This window comes from Aquarana catesbeiana, linkage group LG01, assembly GCF_042186555.1.
Source record: "Aquarana catesbeiana isolate 2022-GZ linkage group LG01, ASM4218655v1, whole genome shotgun sequence".
NCBI lineage: Eukaryota > Metazoa > Chordata > Amphibia > Anura > Ranidae > Aquarana > Aquarana catesbeiana.
Window position 1 is genome coordinate 305,419,937 of NC_133324.1, and position 18,485 is coordinate 305,438,421.

General features: G+C 40.8%; 1 protein-coding gene across 1 annotated transcript in view; it reads right to left on the reverse strand.

The window, feature by feature from the left end:
* LOC141143765 (dehydrogenase/reductase SDR family member 4-like) overlaps nucleotides 1–10,304 on the reverse strand; it is a 110,670-nt gene extending 100,366 nt beyond the window's left edge. Inside the window, exons 1-6 of the mRNA XM_073629353.1 lie at nucleotides 10,200–10,304; nucleotides 9,708–9,829; nucleotides 7,808–7,985; nucleotides 6,718–6,819; nucleotides 3,427–3,497; nucleotides 1,366–1,417 (exon numbers count right to left, since the gene is read on the reverse strand). Of these exons, the coding sequence (XP_073485454.1) occupies nucleotides 1,366–1,417; nucleotides 3,427–3,497; nucleotides 6,718–6,819; nucleotides 7,808–7,985; nucleotides 9,708–9,805 (501 nt within the window). The 5' untranslated portion in view covers nucleotides 9,806–9,829; nucleotides 10,200–10,304. The remainder of the gene's footprint in view (nucleotides 1–1,365; nucleotides 1,418–3,426; nucleotides 3,498–6,717; nucleotides 6,820–7,807; nucleotides 7,986–9,707; nucleotides 9,830–10,199) is intronic.
* Nucleotides 10,305–18,485: the final 8,181 nt, after the last annotated feature.

The following is an 18,485-nucleotide window of genomic DNA, read 5'->3' on the forward strand; positions in this document are numbered from 1 at the left end:
ATGAGGCATCTGTCACCCAGCTGCCATTACCTGACATATAAGCATTCCTTAGCAAGATTAACCTCCCCAAACTAACTGCAGAACAACTAGACTCCCTGAACACCCCATTTACAGATCTAGAAATCAGAAATATAATTTCCTCACTACCCACTAACAAATCTCCAGGACCAGATGGTCTTACAGGAGAGTACTACAAACAATTCGGAACTATACTAGCACCCTATCTGACCAAGGTGTGCAATGACGTTGCTTCATCCTCCTCTCTCCCCCCAGAAATGCTGAATGCCCTAATCATTACATTACCGCAGCCAGGGAAAGAACCTACCTCTCCACAAAACTTTCAGCCCATATCTCTTCTCAATGTGGACACAAAAAATTATGGCAAGTTAATAGCCCACAGATTACTTAACCAAATGCCCCTTCTAATACACATACTCACAAAAGGGAGACAGATAACTGATGCTACTCGCAGAATTATCAACATAATCCACCATGCTGAGATGTCTCGAACGCCTTCTCTGCTCCTATCTTTGGATGCAGAGAAGGCGTTCGACAGAGTTCACTGGAAATACCTTGAAGCAATCCTAGGCAAATTTGGCTTCCAAGGTCCCATTCTGATGGCCATAATGGCCCTATACTCCGCCCCATCAGGGCAGGTATATACCTCGGAGATGCTATCCAAGCTATTTCCCATCAGTAATGGCACCCGACAAGGTTGTCCACTCTCACCGATCATCTTTAACCTAATCATGGAACCCTTAGCAGAACATGTCAGATCCCACTCCAACATATCAGGATTCACCATTGGCACCATAGAACATAAAAAAGTTTGCCTACCCCTGGTCTACCATGACATGGAAAGCTTATTCACCCTATCTAGAAAATTGCTTTAACAAGTCTGCAGCGTATGGATGCCCTGCCTATCATCAATCATTAAGCTTCCATTATAGCAATACATATGTTTCTGTGGCGTGTCCATCATTTTTCTCACCACCCGCTATACCTTTATTACACATTGTGCAATTCCTTAACATATAAGCTCCTTGTGGAATACGATAAAACGGATCAATGCTGGAGGCAATTTACAGAACAGGCTAAATTTGGTAACATAATTATTAATGTGGATTGTACGTTCCTTGCTAAAAAACATTATGCTTTATCAGGTTGTTATAGATAAAGTTCTGCTTTAAAGTTGATCATTCAGTAATATACAAGAAATACGGTAAATCCTATTTTTGTTTATGTTTTCCTTGTGCATGCACTCCCTTGCATATGTTTGGGTATACAAAGTTCTAAATCATTCCCTTCGAAGTACAATTACAGTGAAATATACACAATTTTTTGCATATTGCTTAAATAACTTACTGGTTCAGGTATGTATCCAGTGAACGAAGAGCAGATTATTATTGATCCACGCCTAATTGATATAAAACAGAGTATTATGTGCAACGCTGTTTGCAAATGTATGATTATTAAGAAATGTATAAATCTTTGTTACTGGTTAAAAATATTTGCATAATTGGTTAAATAAAATGACTCATATTTAGGGATGGTTTGGCCCAATCTTTGGCCGTTCTCTGAACATCCTAATTTGCAGGGTGTTCACCCCGACGAACACTCTGCAATGCACTGAGCGCTGCACAGTGCATTCTGTGCCCTGATTGGGCAAAGCTTTGCCCAATCAGGGCGCAGTGTAGGCTGGTAGTTAAGGAGCAGGGCCGGTGTCTTGCCGAGAAAGTTCCCCTGGCGTATAAGGACCCCCCCGTACTGCGCAGGCGCAGCGCTTGCGCAGTACGAACTACTAGGAGAGTACGACTACTAAGATAGCCGAAGCTGAAAATCTTCAATCAGTTGTACACGGCACCTGCGCCCTGGGTCCAGGTTCAAGCCCCACCATCCAAGTGGACCTAGAGGGAGAATATAAAAGTGCCAAGCGAAGCGAGGCCGTGCCCAAAGCGTAGTGAGTGAAGCAAGCCCGCGAGTGGCCCTCTTACAGGTGCCGTGTACAGCTGATTTCCAACTATTCCGCTTAGGCTATTTCCGCCGGCTCCTACTGCGCAGGCGCTGCGCCTGCGCAGTAGAGGGGGGTCCTTATCCGCCGAGGGGAACTTTCTCGGCAGAACACCGGGAAGCCAGCTGCGGTGTCCTTACCAACCAATGAGTCATCAGCTGTCAGTGGGTTTCTCTTCTGATAGCTGAACAATAAAATAGAATAAAAAAAGTGGCAGTAAAAAAATAAAGAAAAGAAAACGGCATGGGGTTCCCCCCCGCCCCAGTCCATACCAGGCCCTTTGGGTCAAAGCCAAAATTAAGAAAAAAAAAATGGTGTGGGTCCCCCCTCAAAATCCATACCAGACCCTTATCCAGACATGCAGCCTGGCAGGTCAGGCCACCAGGTCACCCCAGAGCACCTTGTCAAGGGCCTCATCCCCACATCCATGGCTGGTGATAGTGGGGGTCTATGGGCGGGGGTCTTATCATAATCTAGAAGCCCTCTGTGAATGAGTATCAGGTACATAATAACCCCACCCATTCACCAAAAAAGTGTTAAAAAGTAATGAACACAAGAGACACGTTTTTGACAATTCCTTTATTAAAAAATTTAAAAATAGTGTCCCTCGATGTAAATCCATCATGGCCTTTTTTTTTGGCGTGGGGTTTCCCTCCAAATCCATACCAGTCTCGAACGGTCTGGTATGGACTGGAGTGGGACTCTACGCCTTTTTTTCTTTATTTTTTCAATAGCCAGGTGCTGGCAAGTGACAATTTTTTTTTTCTTTGGAAATGTCATGTTTGCTGCAGCATGCTTTATGCATGCTACAGATGTGCCACTTTACAGGAAAATTAGGGGGACCCCCCCCCCCGGCACTATATTTAAAGGAATTTTTCAGTTCATATATTTAAAGGAATTTTTCATGTTTATTGTTGCACTTTATGCACAATTGAAACCACTGCTCCTGAAAAAAACAATAGTTTTTAAAAATATTATTTTATTGATACAGGGCAGTACCCAGACTTTATAAGCCTTCAAAATAGGAGCTGTTGGGCTCCTATAGACTTAAATGGGGTTCGCCATTGGGATTAAAGCATTTCCCCTGTTCGGTTTTCAGCAGAACTCCTAAACAGGGGAGTGTTCCTCCCATGTCTACTCATATTACAAAAGAAATAAAAATGGCAGACCAAGCAATCGTGCACTGAATTAAATATAACAAGCTAATTTCTTTTAAACAGGTTATTTGTAAAAATATACTGTAGTTAACGTTATAAAGGGAGAGGATGATTTTACTGGAGAATTACAGTATAATGATCATATGATAATCAGTTGTATTTAATAGTTACTATGTATATATTCTAATAATAAAACAAAATATGTGAACCACTGGTTTTCATATGGAATTATTAAAGAAAATAATGAAAAATTGTTACCCTTGTTTCTGGATGTGAGGTACAACAAGTTTTATTAAAAGGAAAGTAGATATTACATTGACATCGAAAACCTAGCAAATGATACAGAGAAATTATCAGTACATTTTGTTTCATGAATTATGTTTAAATTCAGCAATCTTTACCAATACTAATTATTTTTATAGCCCCAATATTAAAGTAGAAATCCAGGGTTTAACCCCCGCTACCACCACCTGCCCCTGTAATTTTATTAAGCCCCATTCACATTGGACAGGTCAAGTCGCATCCTATTGCCGGAAATGGCAGTGTTCAAATAGATTCGCCACCGACTTTGCGTTGCCACATGGATTTGAAAGAGTAGTACCTGCACTACTTTTGGAGATTTAGGGTGCAACTTCAATAGACATCTGTGCATGAAGCCACACAGATGTCTTCAAAGTCGCACTCAAAGTCGCACAGAGATGGAGCTTTGAAATTGTGCGATTTCAGGTGAAGTCGCACAATTTCAAAGACGCAGTCAATGTGAATGGGGCTTAAAAAAACAAAAGCTTTTATTTCTAGTTAGAAAAGGGATAGATCATAACCTCGTGTTGAGCCTCACTGTTATCATGGACCCCATTAGAGAGATTTCCCCTTACTGAATGTCATAGTGACAACCATTTTTAACAGAAATTGAGGAAAAATCTGTAAGAGGGAGACAGACAACAGTACAAAGCTGATAGGGTTTCCTTTCTTCTGATACCCAATTATGGAAACATTTTTATTTCTAAGTTAGAGTTGCAGATTTTCCCTTACCTTCTGTCTGTTCAAACCATTGTCACTGTTACAATAAGACACAATTATCTCTAATGGGTCTGAGATGGCAGTACAACTCAAAAGGGGTTTAAACCCTTTTCCACTCCACTGTATTTTGGGCAAAATACAAACAAATATGTCTTGATTTTTTGCATGTTGGTCTTCTGAGGAGTGTTTAAATGATGCAGTATCTCACAAAAGTGAGTACACCCCCTCACAATTTTGTAAAGATTTTATTATATCTTTTCATGTGACAACACTGAAGAAATGACACTTTGCTACAATGTAAAGTAGTGAGTGTACAGATTGTATAACAGTGTAAATTTGCTGTCCCCTCAAAAAAACTCAACACACAGCCATTAATCTAAACCGCTGGCAACAAAAGTGAAAATGTCCACATTGGACTCGTTAGTGTTACAAGGTCTCAGGTGTGAATGGGGAGCAGGTGTGTTAAATTTGGTGTTATCGCTCTCACTCTCTCATACTGCTCACTGGAAGTTCAACATGGCACCTCATGGCAAAGAACTCTCTGAGGATCTGAAAAAAAGAATTGTTGCTCTACATAAAGATGGCCTAGGCTATAAGAAGATTGCCAAGACCCTGAAACTGAGCTGCAGCACGGTGGCCAAGACCATACAGTGGTTTAACAGGACAGGTTCCACTCAGAACAGGCCTCTCTATGGTCAACCAAATAAGTTGAGTGCACGTGCTCAGCGTCATATCCAGAGGTTGTCTTTGGGAAATAGACGTATGAGTGCTGCCAGCATTGCTGCAGAGGTTGAAGGGGTGGGGGGTCAGCCTGTCAGTGCTCAGACACCATACGTCGCACACTGCATCAAATTGGTCTGCATGGCTGTCGTCCCAGAAGGAAGCCTCTTCTAAAGATGATGCACAAAAAAGCCCACAAACAGTTTGCTGAAGACAAGCAGACTAAGGACATGGATTACTGGAACCATGTTCTGTAGTCTGATGAGACCAAGATAAACGTATTTGGTTCAGATGGTGTCAAGCGTGTGTGGCAGCAACCAGGTGAGGAGTACAAAGACAAGTGTGTCTTGCCTACAGTCAAGCATGGTGGTGGGAGTGTCATGGTCTGGGGCTGCATGAGTGCTGCCGGCAATGGGGAGCTACAGTTCAATGAGGTAACCATGAATGCCAACATGTACTGTGACATACTGAAGCAGAGCATGATCCCTTCCTTTCGGAGACTGGGCCACAGGGCAGTATTCCAACATGATAACAACCCCAAACACACCTCCAAGATGACCACTGCCTTGCTAAAGAAGCTGAAGATAAAGGTGATGGACTGGCCAAGCATGTCTCCAGACCTAAACCCTATTGAGCATCTGTGGGGTATCCTCAAATGGAAAGTGGAGGAGCGCAAGGTCTCTAACATCCACAAGCTCCGTAATCTCGTCATGGAGGAGTGAAAGAGGAATTCACTGGCAACCTGTGAAGCTCTGGTGAACTCCATGTCCAAGAGGGTTAAGGAAGTGCTGAAAAATAATGGTGGCCACACAAAATATTGACACTTTGGGCTCAATTTGGACATTTTCACTTAGGGTTGTACTCACTTTTGTTGCCAGTGGTTTAGACATTAATGGCTGTGTGTTGAGTTATTTTGAGGGGACAGCAAATTTACACTGTTATACAAGCTGTACACTCACTACTTTACATTGTAGCAAAGTGTAATTTCTTCAGTTTTGTCACATGAAAAGATATAATAAAATATATATAAATAAAAAATAAAATAAAATATTTACAAAAATGCGAGAGGTGTACTCACTTTTGTGAGATACTGTATAGGCCAGTGGATGCTGGCAACTAGCACGCTTTGTATGCGCCATTGTACCCAAAGATTCGCCACTGTATGGTGTTCGCTAATGTGTATGCGTGCATTAGCATGACCATATTGGATATTGGCATACTTGCCAAGTCTTCTCGGAATTCTTCCCTAACAGCTACTGTCAGCAATGACAGGGAAACTTACTTTTTCCTTGTCACTATCCTCGCAGCTGCTGGCAGCTCTGCTTCATCTATCTCTGACCCTCTGCTGCCCCTCTCAGATGCATACCTCCTAGTGGCTAAGGAGTTGAGGACACTATCACAGTTTTGTGCCTGCTTGAACACCAATGTAGTTCTGCAATGCACACCGATTTGTTACACCCTCTGTGACTTAGTGATGCCCTGTGGATTTCTCCTCCTGGCTTCCAGATAGTAGATCTTTTTTTTACTGGCATATACTGATGTCACTGGGGATTTAGATAAGATTATATCAGCTCAGGAACAAGGAAAATGAATATAGTATAACCACCTGTACATGGGAAAAGGAAAAGTTTGGTGCAAAGAAATGAGTGGCCCGGAGTTCAGCTTTACATCCAAGCTAGAGAATGTTCTCAAATTAAAATGGGTTTTAGAAGGCCAAATTGGATGTGATACCAGACATTCAAACTAAAATATGTAAGAACTAATCTTCATTTTACCATTATAGCCCCAGTGCCTTTTCTTGTCACTCACCTTTTTCCACACTTCCTCAGTAGTTTCAAAAAGTGGACCAACAAAAGGATTCACAGCAGCATTACAGATAAGGATGTCAATTTTCCCATAAGTCACAAGTGCCTTAATAAAGAGGGATATTATGTTGTAAAACATTTATGTTCACTAATAATGAGCAAACTGGGCTAATTTAAATTAGTAGAAGGTTCATACACATAAAAAATCTAGTATACCCCAACATAGCACTTGTTATTTTTTCTTTTTTTTTTAATGCAAGTTTGCAAGATTTTGTTAAAAGAATGGTTGGGTGGCTGGGAACTTCCATGGGGGACTTGTACCAATGCAACAACAACAAAATAAAAAAAAACATTTTTTTTCATGACCGTTCAATGGAGAGAACATTAAAAAAGGAGAAGCTTTGGGTTCAGATTGAAGATCAGTTCGACCAGAATGCAGCCTATTTGCAGTTTAGCAAACAGGCAAACAAACTTACCAAATCTGGCCAATTCACCTGCCTGTTCGAAACTCCTGTTGATGCAGCTGGAAGTCTGTCATTTAGCAGCAGTATCACTACTGCCTCTAAATGACAGATACCCACCAGCTTCAGCTTGAGATTCTAATGTCACTCCGGCATTTAGGTTTCCCAATGCTATTGTATCATAATTTTAGTTGGTTGTCAGTCAATACTCATCGTTATTAATGCTGAATCTACATGGCTTGATATTTGGGAGGGAGGATATTGGGGGGGGGGGGGGGGGTTGGCGCTCGCTGCATAAAAGGGTCTTTTATGAATTTTTGTATTAGTGCACATTTACTGTGATATATTGAAGTGCGTTACTGCACGTTTACTGCAGTATAGTTAAGTGTGTTTGGGCAGTATAGTGCAGTGCATTAGTGCACATTTACCATAGTATAATAATTATTTAAGATAAGTGCAGCGCTGCTAATCTCTCATGTGAATAAATATTATCAAAAATGCTAAATGTTATAAGCCAATTATATTAAATAATTAATGAATACAATTACATATAATACATTGCCTATTAAATATAGTTCTTATATTTCATACATACATACATACATACATTTTTCTACCTTGCATTTCTCTTACCATTGCCACTAGTTTCTCCCGATCTTTTTCATTGCCCACATGACATTGAATTCCAGAAATGCTTAGACCTTCTTCTTTCAGCTGTTGGACAGCTTTATCCACATTTTCTGTCTTACGACTACATAAAAGCACATGAGCCCCATCTTGTGCCAAACGTCTTGCTATAGCAAAGCCGATCCTAAATGTGAATAAATAAGGAGAGGGAAGGTGACCTTGCAGGTGAATTCACCACTGTAACACATGCACCAGGAATGTTCACCTGCACTGAAGGATTAGTGAATGTCATATTCTTTGTTTTATGAATATGGCCCTATAGTGTATATTAAAGCTCATACAAAAGTAACATTTCAAAAAAAATTTTCAGTTAACTAATAACTTCATGCAGGTTATTATTCGGGCTGGGTTCACACTAGAGAACGCAGCAGGCTCACAGCAGGAGTCCGGTGCATCTCCATTAGACATGTGAACTGCCACAAAATGTGTTCGATTTAGTTTCATTAGTTTTTTTATGTTTTTTTTTTTTCGGGTCATTCATTATGAAATCCATTATTTTGAATAAACTCGTAAATTAGGAAATTAGAAAATTCAAAAATGTGAAAATTCGAAAATCTGAAAATCCGAAATAATAACTAACTACTAATAAATAACTATTCGATTATAGGTATTGGAATTTCCTTTCAAATTTGGCTATTAATGAACGTAAAGAATAAGAATTTATCTGAAGTTCCGAATTATCCAAAATAACGAATGCTGCATCTAAACAAATGAACGTAATAATAATAACTAATAATAATAAAAAGTTTTTCATATTGTTATTAGTATTATTATTTATTCATTCATTACGTTCCATTCGTTTAGATGCGGCATTCGTTATTTCGAATAAATTCGTATTCATTACGTTCACTAACAGCCAGATTTGAAAGGAAATTCCAATACCTATAACTGAATAGTTAGTAATAGTTATTATTAGTTAGTTATTATTTTAGATTTTCTAATTTTCAGGTTTTTAAATTTTCGGATTTTCGTTCTTTTGAATTTTCGGATTTTCGTTCTTAATTTCGGATTTTATCATTTCCGAATTTTGGAATAGCTTGGTAAACGGGTTTGCGTTAATTTGAATATTTCCGAATTACCGAATTTGTCGAATTTAGACAAAAAACAAATTGCACATGTCTAGTCTCCATTCACCGTTTCAGGTACAATTTCAGCCCAAATTTTGGGCAGAATTCGGACATGACACGGACCAAAAGACGCACAGGGCTCCTGTGCAATTCGCACCGGAGCCGCTGCGGAGATGTGTGAACAGGCTCACCATAGAAAGCCGGTTACAATCTCCTGCTATGCGAGCCTCTTTCTGTGTGTCCATTGACAAACAGAGTGCTGCTTGACCCTGCCAACCAGCTTTCTCTTCACTGGCTATAATTGACAGCAGCAGGAGGAGCCAATGGCTTCCACTGATGTCTCTGAGCCAATGGGGAGAGACAGAGCGGAGGGAGCCACTGCTCTTGTGCACAGAACTGGATCAAGATCAGGCTCAGACAAGTATAGGAGGGGCTGGGGGGAGCTGCACTCCAAAAGTTTTTTATCCTAATACAGAGAATGCATTAACGTAAAAAATTAGAACCACTTTAAAGCCCAACTCCAGGCTGCATTTGAATGTAACACTGTAGTGGATTCCCAACACTAATACAAAATACAGAACTTACCTTATTTGTTTGTAGATGGGCCCTTCTTACAATGCAGGACTTCTGGTCCTGCATTGTATGTGAGGACATCAGAGAGCTGCGACTTGCCAGGTTGCAAAGTGAAGCAGCTTCTGGGGGACTGCTCACATGAAGAGAAGGCCACCCCTATAATAATAACCAACTGATTGGATATTTTTTCAATTTCTTTAACATACCCATATGATGACCCAGTCACAATGGCCACTTTATCTTGCAAGGGTTTTTGATTTTTTAGACTTGCATTTGATTTGATCAGGTAGTTTTCTGAAGACATTTTCTAACAGTTGTTACAAAATATCTGTAAAAAAAAAAAAACAGTATCTGCACATCAAATTAGCAAAAAAAAAAAAAAGTTTTGCTTTAGTTATAGCTATAATTTAGGAACAAATGTTCTTGGTCTTGGTTTGGTAATCCTATAGTCTTTTGTAAAACAGTCACACATAAAAAATTAAAAGAACCTATAGTCTTACAATTTTTAACATCACCACACTGTCCTTTATTGTCTTTTTAGCAAAAATAGTAAACTTAATATACATCACTCTTGCAGGTAGAAATAAACATAAATAAAAATAAAACCAAACAATGAAACAAGCAATGCATTTTAAAACCACATTATCATGAATAACAATAAATACTAATCATTTAAAAGCTATATACAGGTACAATACCTTTATGCGTGCATATATTTAACTCCAGATGTAGGTCTTTATTGTTCACAAAGTAAATGAGAAAATCCCCAGCTGTTTACTTAAGTAGTAAATAAGGAGCTGAATAAAAAAAAATCTCTTTACCTGCCAAGACAAAATAGCCCACACCCTAACTATTAACTACTTCATATATGGACCAATTCTGACACTTCGCTCCTACATGTAAAAATCTACTTTTTTTTAATAGAAAATTACTTAGAACCCCCAAACATTATATATATTTATTTTTAGCAGAGGCTCTATAGAATAAAATGGTGGGTGTTGCAATTTATGTCACATGGTATTTGCGCAGCGTTTTTTCAAATGCATTTTTTTGGGGAAAAAAACAACTTTCACGAATTTAAAAAAAAACACTAAAGTTAGTCCAATGTTTTCGTATAATGTAAAAGATGATGTTACACTGAGTTAATGGATACCTAAAATGTCACGCTTTAAAATTGCATCTGCCTGTGGAATGGCACCGCTTTAAACGCCTTTACAGGTTACCAATTTAGAGTTGCACAGGAGATCTGGTGCTAGAATTATTTCTCTCGCTCGAACATTCGCGACAATACCTCACATGTGTGGTGCGATCACTGTTTACAAACTGTATGCATGCAGGAGTAACATAGTAACACTTCTGCCATACTGGGAATGACCTGCTGAAAAAATTCATACCAGGATGATGCCTGTAGGTGCAGGCATCATCCCAGTATAACTACTGAAACCCGAGGACGTCCATGGACATCCTACAGGCGGCAAGTAGTTAAAATATGCATCAGTGCATTATGTAGAATTAGAAGGTTCGTGTTTGGTATTAGGGAGTTGTGTTGTTTAGACATTTTGCATGACATAGGCTTTGTTCAGGAGACCAGCCTTAATAAGACAGGAAGGATACTAATTGCCTCTACTCTAAAATACACCTAGATTCCAACCACAAGAAAATGACAGGATTAGCCATCCTCTTTAAGACAGGTTTCCTTTTCCAGTTAAAGTGCTCCTGCATTGATCTCATGAGCCCCCATATTAATTTTAGGAGCACTTGGAAATACACCTGTAGGTGGTGCTCCTCTGCAGTGGCAATGCAGGTGGGGGAGGAAATCGAGAGTAACCTAGTTCCTTTATGATCACAGAGAGACAGCATCCAATTGAATCAATCCATCGGATGTGAATGTGGTGGCTATCTTGGGTCAGACAGAGTCTATTTAAGAACATGGCTCCCGGATTTAGCGAGCATTGCATGTGTGGCTAGAGTAGGGACAGGTCACTCATCTGTTGGGGATAGTGATTAGCATCAAAGAGAGGTTCCAGATGAGTAGGGAAAGTGCAGGGACATGCCATCCTTCCTGGAAGCCTTCCCACTTGGGCACAGACCAACCAGGCTATGTGTGGCTACAGTAGAGACAGGTCATCAATCTATCAGGAATAGTGTTTAGCATCAGGGAGAGGTTCCAGACAAGTAGGGAAAGTGCAGGGACATGCCATCCTTCCTGGTAGCCTCCCCACTTCGGTACAAACCGCCCAGGTCACATTTGACCCCTCGAGACAGACTCTGTCAGCACACTTGGGACCTACTGCTACTACTGATCGCTGACCATGCTGTGTGGGCAGTCAAGTTGTCTTTCCGCTGGGTTTATTGTGCATTACTGAACTTCAATTTCAATACAGTTCTGGACTCTGAGTGTTTACCACAGTGCACCTACCCACACTTGGCAGCAGTCTGCAGGATATGCCTCTTCTTGCAGAAGGAGGAGTGGAAACCATTATGGCACCAATAGGATAGGCCTTGGCCCTGGTGCCTAAGTTTAATGGCTCCAACATTTCCCTGGCTGAGTGAGAGGAGAGACTGGAGAGTTCTGCGTGCCTGTATCAGGTTACCCCTGGATGATCACAGGGCTGGCTATCAGCTCCCTGGAGGATGACGCTGAGTGGTGATGGTGCTACCAAAAGAGGACAAGGCCAGCCTGGAACAGATTGTAGCATGCATGGAGGGCATGTTTCGAGAGAATGTGATGGTTCCAGAATTGAGACGGATGTTCTTTGTCTGGAAGAAGCAGGAGGATGAAAGCCTCACCCGCTTTGTCGTAGCACTCCAGAATCTGAGGAAACATTTGGGCAAGGATATACATTGCTGTGCCGATATCTCTGCCTCAAATCACCAACTGGAGGGATCAATTTGTGGTGGGAATGAAGGCCAGCCCAGTCAGGTAAGCCCTACAGGAGAGAATCAAAATGCAACCCGCCATCTCCTTTCAAGACACTGTTGTGGACACGTTTGAAAAGGAAGATGCGGAAGCAAATGTAGCTTTGACAAAAAGGTATGATATACACCTGAAAGGGGAGTCCCCTTCACCTCTGTCGGCCATACAGGGAACTCGCTCTTTGATCAATAAAATGTCCACATTAAAACAGGGTTCCGCCCACTCCTCTAAGGACGAGATTTCATTACCTAGGTATCAGGAGTAGGACAAGAAGTGCAGCTGATTTGGACATGTAGCCAAGAACTGTGGCCAGCCTAAATTCACAAGTACATGCAACCCATTTAACTAGTTGCTCCCAGGGCAGAGGGATGACCCCAGGACAGTCAGCACAAAGTCCCAGCAAACCAGAGTCCATGGTCACGCCAAGTCCAGTGGTGAATGCCCTCGTTAATAGACAAGGGGTCCCGTGCCTAAATAACACAGGATCTAAAGTCACTGTCATAGAGTATGACTTCTATGCACAGCGGTTCGGGACACTATCCCTCAAGACGGCCAATAATTTGTCCATCCTAGGTGAAGATTAAGATAGATGATCAGGGGGTGGAGTGAGTAGGGGTCGTGGTGACCCATGGCCCACTAAGTTCAGTGGTACCAATTGTTCTGGGCATGAATGTACTGTACTGAAGGACTTGGACTTACCCTCCTTGCTGGTTAAATTTGAGCATTCAGGCTGGAGTTTGTGGGGCTTTGGTCTGTGAGCTGTTTGGTTGAACATGATATGGGCCTATGAGGCCTACCATGGGGAAGCAAGGAAACACCCTGAACAGGTTGGGGTTGTCTGCAAAAATTACTCCTGGCATCCCTCCAAGAGGTAGTCTGATCTCTGTCCATATTTTTTTTATCTGGAGCTTTGTCACAATTACAACAGTATATATGCTAAAAATTAAATTAAACCTACAGCAGGCAATTCCCTATTGCACTTTCAGAACTGCCACCATCCTAGGTGGGTGGCTAACATACACAAAAGCCATTTATGTAGATTGAGACATAACTATTTATGTGATGAGGACTACTTGTCACATGGGGACCTTCTCAAAAAAAAATTCTGGAAAAAGGAAATCCCTCTACCCCAGTTCACAAAGCTTTTTCCATTTATTTGGGTGAGAATAATACCAGGGACACTTGGTCTACTTTTTATTTCAATAGCCAACCCCTGAGGTTCACAACCCAATTCTATACACATTTTCCGAAAATGAAACACATCATACGTAAATATTGGGCCAATCTTTCCTCACTAATATGCCCAACAATTCTTACAGAAAAGCCTGTAATGTTAAGAGCAGGAAAGCCCCCAGCAGGATTATCCTGGCCAGTGGTCATGCTTGTCCCTCTTTAAATCTTTTGGCTATTAAGGGCATATACCACAGTAAGAGCTGTGAAAATGTGGAATAGACTCCCTCAAGAGCTAGTTCTGGCCAGCTCAGTAGATTGCTTTAAAATAGGCCTGGATTCTTTCCTAAATGTACATAATATAACTAGGTAAAGTTGATCCAGGGAATATCGGAATGCCTCTCAGGGGATCAGGAAGGAATTTTTCCCCTGCTGTAGCAAATTGGATCATGCTTTGCTGGGGTTTTTTGCCTTGCTCCGACTCAACTGTGTATATGGGATAGTATGATTTTTTTTGTTTTCTCTTTTATTGGTTGAACTAGATGGACTTGTGTCTTTTTTTCAACCTGACTAACTCTGTAATCAGTGTAGTAAATGTACGTGTCTCACGTGCAAGCACATCCAGCATGGACAAAGAGAATGCACCAGCAAAGGCAAAGCCTACAGTATATATGGGAAGAGTTCTATAATTCTCTATGTGGGATGGACTACTAGAACCCTTAAAAAGAGGTTTGGGGAACACAGACGCTCTGTCGAAGAGGGTAAAGACAAGCTCAGTGTCCCCAAAAATTTCTTGGATTCTCACTAAAATTCTTCTGCTGACCTTAAAGTTTGGGTTATTGAATCCATCTCTTGCAGTCTCCCTAGAGCAGAGTGATTTAGATGGCTCTGTGAATGGGAGACTTTTTGGATTTATACACTGGACATTCTGGCCCCAGGGGGCCTGACTGAAGATATAGAGGTCCATACTGCCTTATGAATTGAATCCCATTAGATATGATTTTATAACATTTGCAGTTTTTTTGATGCATTAATATGTGTGTATACAAAACCATTATGCCTTCTTGTACTTCCATCAAATATTCATTATTCTTCTGGATCATGGTGTTCTACACTCAGTGACCACTTTATTAGGTACACCTGTTCAATTGCTTGATAACACACATTGCTAATCAGCCAACCACATGGCAGCATTTAGGCATCCAGATGTGGTGAAGACGACTTGTTAAAGTTCAAACCAAGCATCAGAATGGGGAAGAAAGGGGATTTAAGTCAATTTGAACATGGTATGGTTGTTGGTGCCAGACAGGCTGGTTTGCGTATTTCTAAAACTGCTGATCTACTGGGATTTTCATGCACAACCATCTCTAGGGTTTACAGAGAATGGTCCGAAAGAGAGAAAATATCCAGTGAGGGGCAGTTGTGTGGACGAAAAATGCCTTGTTGTGTCAGAGGTCAGAGGAGAATGGGCAGACTTGTTTGAGATGATAGAAAGGCAAGGTGGCATGGTCTAGTGCTGCTCTAAGATGGATGCTTGAGAAGAACTTTCCTGCACACTGGAGCAGCTTTCATAAGCTACAGGGCACAGACGAGCAGGAAAGTGATGGGAAAAGGTGACAGAAGCTCCTCAGCCACCCACAACCCTAAAGAACTGGGTCTGCAGTCGGCGAGTAATATACCCGCAATTAATTCAGAAAATGGGGTAAATGGCGCTCCCTAATTGGGGGGTAAATTTTTTCCATTTAGGCACCCATAATGCTTAGAGGGGGAAACCATAAACAGAAAAAACAAAAAACAAAGTGAAAAAAATTGAGCAAGTGATCTACCACTAATAATACAAATAGCCCCCTATGAAATCGCATATGTGTATTTAAACGAATAAATATGTATGTCTAATCACACCCATTTTTATGACTAAAAATTACCGTAAATACTAAATGTGAAAAATACTGGATCATTAATGTGTCAACTCAAAGCTGAAAATCCCGTGAATTCCAAAAATTGCACCAAGCACATTCAAAAGAATATATAAAAAAATATATAAATATATAAGTGCATAAGATATTGTTCACCTATATATGTGCATCGTGCCAAGTCCGGCAGTGAAATAGCATGCCAAGTCCAGCAAAAAACAACCCAAAACCAACATCCAAAATTACACAATAACAAAAAACAAAAATTCACAAAAAATAGTGAACCAAAAATAAAAATAAAAGTGAAGTTCCGAATAGCAAAAATTGTTCAAACAGTCTGGTGATTCTTGTGCTCAAAACTGAACAGGTGACTTTTGTGCTCCCCCTATGGGTCCCCACTCACCGGCTCCCTGTACCACTGCAGGGGTAATAGGCATGAATGGATAGTAGTGAATGGTCCCTCTAGGTGCCTCTGTCACAGATCCATGCTTCCACCCGATCCACCTAAACAGTGTAGGGCATCAGAAACCGATCATCCACTCAGCTCAGCCTCCGTTGTCACTTCAGGAGTAATCCAACTACTCTTCATGGCTTAAATGCTCGTTGGAAGAGATAAAAACTTCCATAGTGTAGTAGTTTCAAGTAAAAAACTTTTATCTAAAACATTAAAAACAAAAGTAAGAAACACACTACAGTAATGGTGAAAAATGAAAGCATGAAGAGTGGTCTCGCAGCATGCACTCCAGCTGAATTCCAGGCTCCCTGCTTGCATACCGGAATGACGTGAGTGCGTAGCCCTACCTTACGCGTTTCATCATCGACGTTCTCAAAGGCAGCGCCATCTTAGTACACCTCACAGCTTATAAGGTGGATGGACAGGCAGGATCCTCCCCCTCCTAATAGCATAATGGGCAGAATGGGCGTTACTACACACCAGAGACCCACCCCCATATAGCAGCCACCATGGAAACTAAGGGGATAAAGGGAAACACCCATCTAAAAAGGATATAATCCCATTACATATCAAAATCGGACCAATGCATCTCTGCTCACCTATACATATAACAGACATAAGTTAGTCAAATAAAAAAGGCATCATACAACTCTAAATGTAAGTACAGAGCATTAAAAATAGTATGATTATTTAATAATTAATAACCAATAAAAAAACAAATAAAAGCCATACCCATGCTAGTATTAAACCCGAAGAAACTCACTCCAGTGGTGAGTTACATCATTACAACCCCAAAGGAGAAAGAAAGGGGAATTCGTATCTGTAAAGCCAGGTATTACCCTGCATGTTATAAACACGACCATAAGGCAATGCAGAAAGCCTGCTGCAAGTGAGTAAGGGAGATTCCCCATAAACTGCGTACACATGTCGGGTAAATACTAGGATGAAAACCAAAAAACAGAGCATGAATAAATGTGTGGAAAAAATAATACTCAGGGTGATGGTAACTAATAACATATATATTACCGCGGCTAAACAGATGTAAAAGTATATACTGATCTCCTACAATAAACACCTCATATGTTCAAATAAAATGAACATGTGAGGAGATAAAATATTTCATTTTGCAATCTACAAATCATTTCAGAACACTAATCCCTATAGCACAGGCCCTATGCCCTATAGTTATGTGTGCACGACCATCTATTAGCCATCCTTCCCATAGTATAGGTATGGTCAAAACATTCAGAAATCAACAATAAACATGTATTATCACAATTGTGCATAATTCCTGAAAATGGTATGGTCATATATGGGATGTCTATAGATCAGGTAAATGCAGGGATCTCAGTCATACACTCCTCAGGATGTCCTTCTATAATTTACCATGTCATTATCACCCAAAAAAACAGGCTTAGACTAGAACACAGGATCGCTAGTTATAAGGGTCTAAGGGCCCATAGCCCCATGATTCATTGGTAAGGCCCAACGATATTAAATGGCTCATAGGTAATTCTATCATTTGGGGGAGACACTATGATACCCCCTAACTATTAAGGGGGCAGATCGAAGGCCTCCATAGGAGTAAATACTGCTTCCCTCTATGGGTTAGCTATAAAGCAATTGAGGTCTATATCCAGGTTTAGGCCCCTAGGGGCCAGGGACCTCAGCCGGTATATCCACCCCGTTTCATTCTTGGTGATGAGTGTCTATTTATTACCCCCTCTCCAGTGATCTTTAACCTGATCGATACCATAAAAGATAAGTCCATTAGGGTCCCTATGATAAAATTCGGCAAAGTGACATGACAGGTTATGTTTAGGGAACCCTTTCTTGATGTTGGTAATATGTTCCCATATCCTAACACAGAGGGGGCGTGTGGTTCTACCCACATATTGGAGATGGCAAGGACATTCAATAATGTAGGTAACATGGGTGCTGTGGCATGTTATTAATTGTCTAATCTGGTATTCTTTCTGATCTACTGTGGATTTGAATATTTCCCTCTTTCTTGGTTGGGGTTTGCTGACCCTACAAGGTAGGCATCTACGGCATCTGTAAAAGCCTTTCATCTCAGAAAAGATTTGGACTTGTTTAGGGGGGGTCAATAGCATTGTGTACAAGGTGATTCCAAAGGGTTGGTGCTTTTCTATACACAAACTTTGGTTTTCCCGGGAGGATATTGGCTAGCACACGGCCCTCCTTCAGGATGGGCCAGTACCTTTTAATAATGCATTCCACATCCGTATATTGGTTGTTAAACCCTGTGATGAACGCCAGTTCCTTTCTTTCATTCTTCATCCTGATTTTTTTATTGAGTAAGGTGTTTCTATCCAGATTCATGATCTCTAACTTCAGCCTAATCAGATTGTCATGTGAGTATCCCTTCTCCTGAAATCTGTGAATCAGCCTGTCATTCAAAATCCTGTGGGTTACAATTCTGACATATCCTAAGTAGTTGGCCCTTTGGAATGTTGCATTTCCACTTAGGATGATGGCAACTAGAAATGGATATATATCTGTTCTGATC